The sequence below is a fragment of the Lagopus leucura genome, unplaced genomic scaffold (genome assembly GCF_019238085.1).
Source record: "Lagopus leucura isolate 7727_CA_CO unplaced genomic scaffold, USGS_WTPT01 Super-Scaffold_100018, whole genome shotgun sequence".
Taxonomy (NCBI): domain Eukaryota; kingdom Metazoa; phylum Chordata; class Aves; order Galliformes; family Phasianidae; genus Lagopus; species Lagopus leucura.
Window position 1 is genome coordinate 7,323,734 of NW_024962272.1, and position 10,261 is coordinate 7,333,994.

Consider the following 10,261-nt stretch of genomic DNA (forward strand, 5'->3'; position numbering starts at 1 on the left):
AGGAAAACATCACTTAGAACATGATTCCACAGTGTGGAAATGAGGACTGATTACAAATGAGGACTGATCTCACCCTTTCATGTGTGGTTTTCTGAAGATCCTTGGGTTTAGGACAATAATATGTCTTTAGTTTAATACAGTGTTCACCAGAATGCATTTATTAACAGTCTGGTGAATGATGTCCACTTGACATAAGTATTTATTGTATTCCTTATTCCACAAGATGCTACCATGTTTTTTTAACAAACTATGCCTGTTTCTTGAGAGTGACGTTACAAATTAGGTAATGATCTTGGCCATATTAAACCTTAAGGCAAGGAGAGCAGATCTACAGAGAAGCACATGGGACCACTACTAGGCCACTACACAGAGCAGCTGTGCACGTTGTGCTGGGGCAGAACACAAGTCCATACTTCCAACAGTTTGCAGAATAGATTATCCTCATTACTGGGATTGGTAGCATTGGATGTAAAAATCAGAGGCTGTTTTATAATAGGTAGGTAAATAAACATGGCTAAACAAAGCAGTCTATAAAAATCCTGTATTAATGACTATGTTGAAGGTGTTAACCAACCCTGCTAATAGAGGATATATCAGGTAGTGCATAAAGTACGGTCTTTTTCCATCAGCATGAAACTGTCAATCATCATTCAACCTCAGGTAAGGTAGCTGAGATGTTTACAGTTGCTGCAGAGTATTAAAATATTGGAAGGGACATTCATCTGTCGCCAGCCACTAACACAGACCTCATCACAAAGGAATTGGTCTGAAAAGCTCCACCCAAATTATGGTCATAACCTCAGTGGTCAGACAGATGGTTTGCAGTATTTAGGCAAAGAAAACTGTTAGCAGTATTTTCACAAAATAAACCTTATTGTGTCTTGTGTAATTTGAACAGCTCTATGTTACCCCTGGGAGAAAGGCAGCTGGGAATCTTACAGTTCTAGTGGTTTCTCTGCATTTTACATTGCCATCCTGTGAGTGACTTGTATTTTCCATGGCAGAATTAATGTGTAGTCAAATAAAACAACTTGGATACCACTCTTAATCTTCACAGAACCCAGATAAACACTGTGAGTGATGGTAGCATTTTCAGCCTTCTGCTTTATGATACTGTGGCCTTCTATCATTTCTGATGAATCCCATTTTGTGCAGTAGTCTCACCTCATTTCCTTGTGTTGTTTGCTTGCAGTTTGTCTGGGCCATCCCTGTTGGCCATCACTCTGCATTACTCTTTGAAATTTGTCTTTCCATGGGTAACACCTCCTGGTTATAAGTACAGGATGGCTGAGGACCTTAAGCTGTTAATGCTGTTATGTTGGAGACATGAAAATAAAAAAAACAACTTTAGTGAGTCATCCTTTGACATGCTCTAAAAAATGCTCACTTTTCTAGTAAAATGTCAATCACATACATAAATATATCATTTGACTATAAAAATGGGAAACGATTTTCTATTTAATGAAAATATCTAAAATCCACTGGATTTTATATGTCAGTCATTTAGGCACTACTGGTGTGTGCCACATCAAAGTTAATTCATCCTTTCTGTACTGTCAGTATTAAATCATTAAAGCGTTTGGAAAAAAAGCGAGCTAAATTTTCAGACATTAAACAGTGCCAGCTTTTGTTGGAGATACATGAAATTTTGTCCATTATTGCAGGTTGTCTTTGTGAGTTGGTGTAAGAGCTTCTGGGACTGTGGACTTGTGGCACTGGATGATATATCATTGAGCCTGGGAAGCTGTCAGGCTGTTGGTAAGACCAAGAGTATTTGTCATCCAACAGCTGCTACCTTTTCCCCTTTTTAATAAGAACATATCTTATGCCATCATTTCCCAGGCCTTTCCTACAACTGGCTTCATTTCACTGTTTTTTTGTTGTTCTTTGTGTGTTTTTCAGTAGGTGTTGCATTAATCCAATTTTTGGAGTATCACACATAGAGTGAGGACCAGATTTTGTTAACTCCTAATTAACTTCACTGACTCCAGTGCAGCTGTATATGAGGGATCACACTTTCAAGACCCTTTTATAAAAAGCAGACAGGAAAGCAATTTTCAGTTGCATTAGAAGACCAGAAGTGCACACAAAAGCACAAATTTGAAAGCACGACATTGTTCCTTTTGCCCAGAAATACAGTTGTGTGAGGCCAAGATACAGGCTCTTATCTGAGCTGAAGCTCTGTAATGAACACAGATAAGAGGAGTCCAACTCTCCACCCGCAGTGGGAGGAATTCAGTGCTTCTGAGTGAGTCTTTACCCTCTGACATGCACAGGGTAACCCCTCTGAACTCACTCACACTCCCTCTTCTGGGGCTTTTTAAGGTTTGATAATGCAACGATTGTATCCTAATTTGGAAGCAGTTCTGATGAGATGGGCACAATCTGTAATCCCATTCACTTCTGGAATACAGCCATGCCTTTGAAATGGTGATGAGGCAGACTGACCATGCCATTTTTACTGCCATGTAGTAATAACTATTTTATGACCTGTTCTAATTGGATTCATGCATCCAAACAGCTAGTGCCATCGCTGAAGAGGGACAAGTCACACGTACAAAGCTACATAACTTTTTCCTAAAGTATATCCAACATTTGCCTATTCTGTGGCTCTGTAGATCCTAAGGAAGTTGTAAATGAACCAAAGGTGCAGAACTGATGTTTAGATGCACAGTCATGCTGGCACTTGTCACCGGAGGCAGCAAAAATGTACTAAACCACCCTCAGTATGTGAGGTGTGAATGCTCCCTTCTGGCCAAGAGGGAAGGCAGCTCACGGTGCCTGCTCCTGAAGCACAAATTCAAGTTGTAGCAGAACAGAGGGCAGAGACTTCTTTATTATCATACTGGCAAGCAGTGGAATTCTTGGTATACTTTCTTTTACATCATCTAATGGGGCTGTAACCCTGAAAATACTCCAGTAATTGCAGCTCTGCAGTCTGTTGCATGTGGTGGTGGGATCGGATGTCAGGGCAAAACAGCAGGACTCACTGTGGCAGCTGATTTCAGATCATAGAAACCTCTTTCTGTGGCAGGATCTGTTAATGCATGTTACACATACTGGAGCTTATTCAACTGTCTTGAGTGCCACAGGAGTGAAGGAAATACAGCAAACTGCAGGAGATGTTTTAAAGGATATTAGTAGATGTTAGTTAACCACACTAAGGCACAGATTTCCCAATAGCTGTGAAGAAAATGAAATAAAATCCTGTATTTCAGTTTGGAACTGGTTTTATAGGCTTGTGACTCATCTGTTGCTAGGTAAACAAAAGTGATCTCAGCAGAAGCAATACATTGTTTGTGTCGTTTCTCCATACATCTGTCTAATATATTTGCAGTTTTAAACAATAACATCTCGTTATAGATCTCTTGCCACCCTCTCCTGGTGAGTGTAATTTTGAAAAAGATGAGTGTGTGTTTACCCAGAAGAAGAGAGGTCGTGGGAGCTGGCAGAGAAGGAGGGGTCCAACTCCCACCTCCTACACTGGACCAAAAGGGGACCACACTACCGGGGTAGGTGAGTTAAGCTTCACACTGAACTTTCTGAACAGAGATTAAGGATTAATCAAAATGCTTTGGGATGGTAACTTAGAAAACAGGAAGTTTTTGCTTCTTTATTCACAACAGTTATTGATCAAATGGAGTAAACAGGTTTCACTAGGACCCTCCAGAGAATGCGATGTTTAATCTGCATGCCAAGTGGAGAATTCAGTCTTCATGTTCTAAAGTAGCCTTTCCTTTGGGAGAAAAAAGCACACGGTGGCTTTCCTGGAGCTGTCTTCCAACCCTTAGCTTATGTGAATATTCCCTATAGCAAAAATGCAAACAAGTAGGTAAACCTCAGTTCTTCTGCATGAGTACCTTCTTAGTTGAATTTAGAAGAAAACATGGGTAATACAGGAGCAGTCCCACAGGCCCTTTATCTTAGAAATCTGTTCCATCACCCCACTTCACTCTTTGTACTGTGCCATTTTACGTATGAAGGACTTAAGTGAATGAGGCCCCCATCACCATGAATGAGCTCACAGGAAACTACATCCAAATTGCCCCTGCAACTGTCATACCCAGTGACCTTTGCAAATTATGAATTGCATTTCTGTGTTGGGCACTTGTGTTCCTGCAGAAGACGACCTCAGCAATGCTTCCACTAGCTCTGGTGTAAGATGAAGCTGCCTAAGACTTGTGAACTTCAAATCTTTATGTGTGTTTCAGAAGACTCGGAGTGCCTAGGATTTGCCCTTATCCGCAAGGGAAAGTATTCATTCAACAAGGAACAAAGGCAGTGGCAGACAGGCTGACTCTCTCACTGTGGCTATCAGCCTGGTCTGCTAAAAATTTTAGCTGGGCTATTTGAGAGGTTGACCTGTTCAAAATGCTACCAAGAACTACTATTACTCTGTCAGCTGTGACTGAGTGTAAATCACATCCAGCATAGTTATTTCAACTGTGCATCTGAAATCTTGCTCTGCGCAAGCTTAATTGAATGTAATCTGGAAAACAGTTGTTTCCAGTTAATTAAATAAGAGTTTTACCTTATTTGTGATCTCTTCATGTAAAAACATGACTTTGTGTGTATTCAGCAAAATATCCCTTTCCTACCTCCTAGCAAAATCTCTATAGCTGCACCCTCAGCAGAGTATGGACATCAGCTGCAGAGACAGATTTGTGATGTCTGGGGCTGTACAGCCTAAGTACTGCATGTGGAATCCAGAATGCAGATGGGAGTGTTTCAGTTAGTATTGAAATTTCAGAGTGCCAAGAAGTTATTTATAAATGACTTCACTGTCAGTTACAAACAGTGAAGATTCTAAGTAGAAAAATTTGTAACTTCATAGATAAGTTTTAAAGCCTGAAATTCCTCTTACATTTTCTAAAATAAAAATGAGAAGCTTAACTTAGAAACCGGAGCACATTCTGACCAGCTCTATTGGCTAAGTGATGCAAATGAAAAATGTAGTCTAAATATGAAACAAGAACTTTTTCCTAATAACGATGCCTTAGTGCTGTGGAATGATTTTCAGAAGGGAATCTTGAAATTCTTGTCACTTTTCCAGTGCAATATTTGAAAAACTGTCATATTTAGGAATTGAACTAATTTTCTTTAAGCCATTGTTACCTACACTGTCAGCTTTTTCTGCATCAAGTAGGTATGTAATAACAATCCTCAAAGTAAGTGAGGATTTTTCTACTAGTTTCTGAACTTTATTTGAGATGGTTTTTTTGAAATGTGGGTGACAATCCTGGAGAGAGGCCATGTCTGTGCCACCTGCAGTCTCTTCTGCATAATATAAGCTGAAAGGAATAAACCATACTAAAAATATTGACACACAAATTGTTTTCGTAGGCAACTGAAACTCAGTTCTGTAAAGTAATTCAACATTCATGTTTGCTTTTTTTTTTTTTTTTTTTTTTTTTTTTCCCCTGGGGATATTCCCTAGGCAATGCCATTTTTCCCCTTTCAAATACTCAATATTTTAGTTCTCCTGTTTCCAAAGTCAATATTCTTAAATGAGCAACACATTAGAAGAGTTGCTTGCAGAAAGAAAACAATGTGTTTCTTAGTTTCTAAGCCTGAAACTGACTTCAGACCCATTTCCAGTTTATATGTTTTACTAAGCATAGTGAGATTGGAGTCTGATAGTTTGTATTCTTGGTGAAGCAAGAGAATCTTTTAAGCTTGGCCTGTGACAGGAAAACATGTTTACAGCAACATAAACGTTTATTCCTTGTATCATGCATTTGCAGTGAAATGTACTGTAGAAATACGTGGATTCAAATTCACAAAAAAAGAGCTAATATAGTCTTTCAAACAGTTTATAACATGATTCAGGCCTTAGAACTAAGGCAAGATACTCCAGTATGTTGTAGTATGAGCTGTAGGTTTTGATTTTTAACTCAGATAATTCTCAAGCATAGTTAGTATCAAAATTCGTGGAGCCACTTGCACTGTTTGGAATAAAAACCCTAGGGAGTTCTCCAGCACACCACAGCAAATGGTCTTTTCTTTACAGATCTGCAGCTGCAGATACTCATCTTTTTCACCCTTTCTCTCTAGTGCTGCAGACCACCAAACTACAGCGCTGCCTAGAGGATGACTTCAGCATGGGTTTGTTTAGGTAACAGGGCTTTCAGGATCCTGAGACAGATCTATCGGCTGCTCTTGCTGCTCTCAGTCTTCCCCCTGCTTCACTGGTCCTCATGATTCTCCTTCCTCCTGGGGTCTATCTCGACTCCTGCACTTGTAGTAGCAGAAGGACAGTTTCCTCTCCAGCATGACCAATAGGAAGCAGTGGGGCTGTAGGAAGGGTTGCTGCAAAATCTGGATTCAGCACCTGCTGGTGGGGTGCACTTCTCACAGCACAAAACGGCTGCCATGCGCAGCAGGTGGGATGAGGGGATGTTTTTCAGACTTATCATACACCTCAGCCTGGACCCTTCCTTAGTTGGAAATCACTAAACGATGGATCTCAAAGAAGCAGGGGAATAAATTGTCTGCCAGCAATTAATGACTAATTTTTCCAAAGATCATAATTTGTGATGATTTCGCACTCTTTTGTGGATTCTAGGTAATCCACTTTTACTCACTCATGTCTTTGCATCTTGATCACAGAAGGAAAATATTATTGATGTCATATGTGATTTAAAAGAGGTACTTCAGTTCATCTGCCTGGTTAATAGCATGGGCTCCTACACGTAGCCTAAGCAAGCATATTCCTGGTTTCAGAACAAATATGGTTTGTTTTCTTATTCTGCATTGCTTTCTGATGTGATATATTTCACTGGTTGTGTTTTCTTTAGTGTTCTTATATTAGCATTCACAAGCATTTTCATTACTGCAGAACAAAACAATTACAGTATTGCAAATACTGCAATTCACGAGTACAGCAAATAGTTTATCATATAGTTTTCCTTCTCAAAAGTTTCAGTCATGGGTTTTTGTGTAATGAACTAGTGAACGGGTTGAGGGAATGTATTGTTCTTTATTAATATTTGATTGTATGTCTTTTTAAGGATACTACATGTATATAGAGGCATCCAACATGGTCTATGGACAGAGAGCATACCTAATTTCAAGATCACTAAGAGGGACCTCTGGAAAACAATGCTTGACATTTTTCTATCACATGTATGGAGCTGGGACCGGATTATTAAGTGTATATCTAAAAAGAGAAGGTGATGATGAAGAGATTCCTTTGTGGAGGAGGACAGGGGAGCAAAGCATCTCGTGGCTAAGGGCAGTGATAGAATATGAAAGTGATAGAAACTACCAGGTAAGGAAAAAAAAAAAAAGGAAGGTAAAGCTGAGCTATGCACTAGAATCCAGGTTTTGAGTTGTATAAAATAAATGTAGACATCATTGAATGAATGGACATCTGAATAAGCTGAATTAATGCATAATTTTGGGATAGCAAACAAGAGAACAGAACAGAACAAACCTATGAAAATCACTTGATCCAACTCCGTGACCAAGTCAGGGCTAACCAAAAGTTAAGGGATGTTACTGTTCACGTTATCCAAATGCCTCTTGAAGTGGCATGGGGTTTCAGCTACCTCTCTGGGAAGCCTGGTCCTAGAGTTAAATGAAGCGTTAATTAATTCATTAACTTAGAGTTACTTTCTAAAATTATTTAAGTGTATTTTTCCATCACTTCTTCTCAGTAGTGGTAGATTGTATTTAGGTGACGTGCAATTTTTTTTCCTTCCACCATCTAAAACCTTGTCTAAATTTGATACTGTCACTAAGCTGTGATAAACAGGCTACGTCTTTCAGGGTGGCACCAAAGACAAGGAATGATGCAAAGAGAAAGCTGAACCGATACTGTCTGAAATAGCACTGGGCTGAGGACTACTAGTGTTTCACTAAAATCATAGTTTAGCTTCATCAGGAATGATGAATCACAACAGAATGTTTTCTTCTATTTTTTCTTCTTTTTCTCTCTCTCTCTCTTGTCTTTCATTTGAGTAACACATGACAATACATTTCAGCTGAAAAGGAAAATAGGCGCATTACATCACTGGAGCAGATTTATCACTGTTTCAAAATAAAGAAGTGTCCTACCGAACTGTGAGAACAAATCTGTTCCCCTCAGCATAGTACATATTCAAAGTCTGTGACCAAGGAAGTTAGTCCAGTAATGGAGTATGGAGGTGTTCTTCCAAGAATCAGGCTTTCAGGACACACTAGATCCCTGAACAGACTGCATGGTTTTTGGGGGGAGGAGTTGTTCTTTCAGTCCTTCCTTCTAGGTAGGGTATCCCTGAAAAACTATGTCTTATCTTTACAGATTATTTTTGAAGCAATCCGTGGGGTGTCGATGAGAAGTGACACAGCTATTGATGATATTCTGTTCCAAGCAGGACCCTGTTTAGGTAAGTTTAAGCTCGCTTTTCTTAGGAGACATCTAGCAAGTCACACAGTGTTTTTTGTACTTAGGCGATATGTCTTTCCTTAAAGCCCTTCTGGATGGATCTGCATTTATGTTGCTGTTCATGTAGAATGTTTACTAATGCGTGAAACCATTCTTCAGAATTTGGTCTCTTAGAAATTTTGTAGCACATTCAAAAAGCTGTATGGCGGTTCCATTTAAGTCCAACACAGTAATTATATTCTCTTTTATATATTAAAAAATACTAGCACTTATAGTACTTCCCCCTTTTTGTATTCTAGAAGTGGAAGAAATTCAATTTTCATCAGGCTATCCAGACAGCTTAAATGAAATTGAGTATTAAATACAGTCTGCTGGAAGAAGTGGAATGCATAGAAAGATTTTATGTGAGAAACTGCACAGCGGCCTGTATTAAAATGTGCTTTAAGTGAAGACTGGACTCATTTGGATAATCACCCAAGAGTAGGAGAAACTCAGAGCACTCGTGTTCCTCGCCTTTGCAATGAAATTATTGACTCAGGGCTTCTTAGACTGTTTTTTAATTTTAATTTTTTTCTCTTTTGCATGAGGTTATCAATTACTATATAGAGGCTTCCCATTTTGCACAGATCATTCAACACAGTATTTTAGTGCTTTTTTTTTTTTTTTTGGTGCGTAAATCTTTCTGGTATATAGGTAAAAAGAGGAAAGCAAAGGTGCACAATTAAAATCTAATATTGTGTTATCTTAAATCTGCATTCAGTGAATGTTTTGTGTTGGGTACAGAATGGCTTTATGTTAAGGAAATAATAAATACTTTAAGAGAATAAAGAAAATACTATTAGATACTACTAATATCCTACAGGCTAAGTGCAATTATTCATAAGACAATTCTCTCTGGGAAACTCTTTAACACTTTGCTGGTAATTTTTGTGTTTTTGTATTCTTTTACCATAAGAAATGTATTTGTCATTCTTAGCAATAAGAAGCTCACTTCTCATGTTTCAGTATAAATCAGTGTAACCTACTGCCAAATAAAACAGTTTGTACACTCACAAAGAATGTACTCACACTTTACCCAACTACAGTACCTTGCAATTGCATTGATAAGATATTGAATTCACACAACCTGTTAATTTTGAAGACTTTTTTTTTATATTTGTGTTTGAAGTTTTGTTTTGAAAACATTAAAACTTCCTAATAAAATGTAACTTTGAAAAAGTCTGCTTTAGGCTTTAGTTATTGGAGCAATGAAGAACAACAGAACTTAATATAATAGCCTGCATTTATTGCTGTGAATGTGAAAAAATGAAGAGCATGGGTTGTGTAACACGGAAAGTGGTTTGATCTACTACAGGAAGTTCCTGTACTGACCCATAGAAACGATTCTAACATACTAGATGTTTCTGCAAGATAGGCACCCTGAAGAATGGAAGTAGCCTTTGATCCTTTCAGAACAGAGGATGTGGCATTTCTAATTAGCTTTAAGTATCAACAGGACCTTGGACATGCTGGATCAGGTTCCTATTTTAGATACCCTCCACCCAAAGCCTGTTACATGGAAAGGTACAGAGTGCATTTAGGAAAAAAAAACATAAACTAGCCTGTTAGCCTTTTCATTCTGATGACACACATACGCAAAATTGTTCATTAAAATACGTTCAGTAATAACATGCATATTTGCTTATTGATTGACATAAGTTGACACGGTTTATTTCCCAGAGACTGAGAAACACACCAAAGAAGTGACATTTTAGCTGCCTGTCGTAGCTACCCCCAGTCCTGTGGACAGCTGGTTACCAACCACGATTCCTGCAATTATGTTATGCAAATGAAACCAAGCAAAATCAGTGGACTGTTTCCTAAAGTTCACGTGGCTTTACAGTTGTTCTATAA

General features: G+C 38.6%; 1 protein-coding gene across 2 annotated transcripts in view; it reads left to right on the forward strand.

The window, feature by feature from the left end:
- The window catches only part of MAMDC2 (MAM domain containing 2), a 64,622-nt gene extending 55,053 nt beyond the window's left edge, over window positions 1-9,569 (forward strand). The window contains exons 10-14 of one of the 2 annotated variants that reach the window (XM_042877410.1): window positions 1,665-1,758; window positions 3,364-3,516; window positions 7,011-7,270; window positions 8,285-8,369; window positions 8,668-9,569. In XM_042877410.1, coding sequence (XP_042733344.1) covers window positions 1,665-1,758; window positions 3,364-3,516; window positions 7,011-7,270; window positions 8,285-8,369; window positions 8,668-8,729 — 654 coding nt within the window. In that variant the 3' untranslated portion in view covers window positions 8,730-9,569. Of the gene's footprint in view, window positions 1-1,664; window positions 1,759-3,363; window positions 3,517-7,010; window positions 7,271-8,284; window positions 8,370-8,667 lie in introns of those variants that run through there. The other variant, XM_042877411.1, reaches the window with a different exon arrangement.
- Window positions 9,570-10,261: the final 692 nt, after the last annotated feature.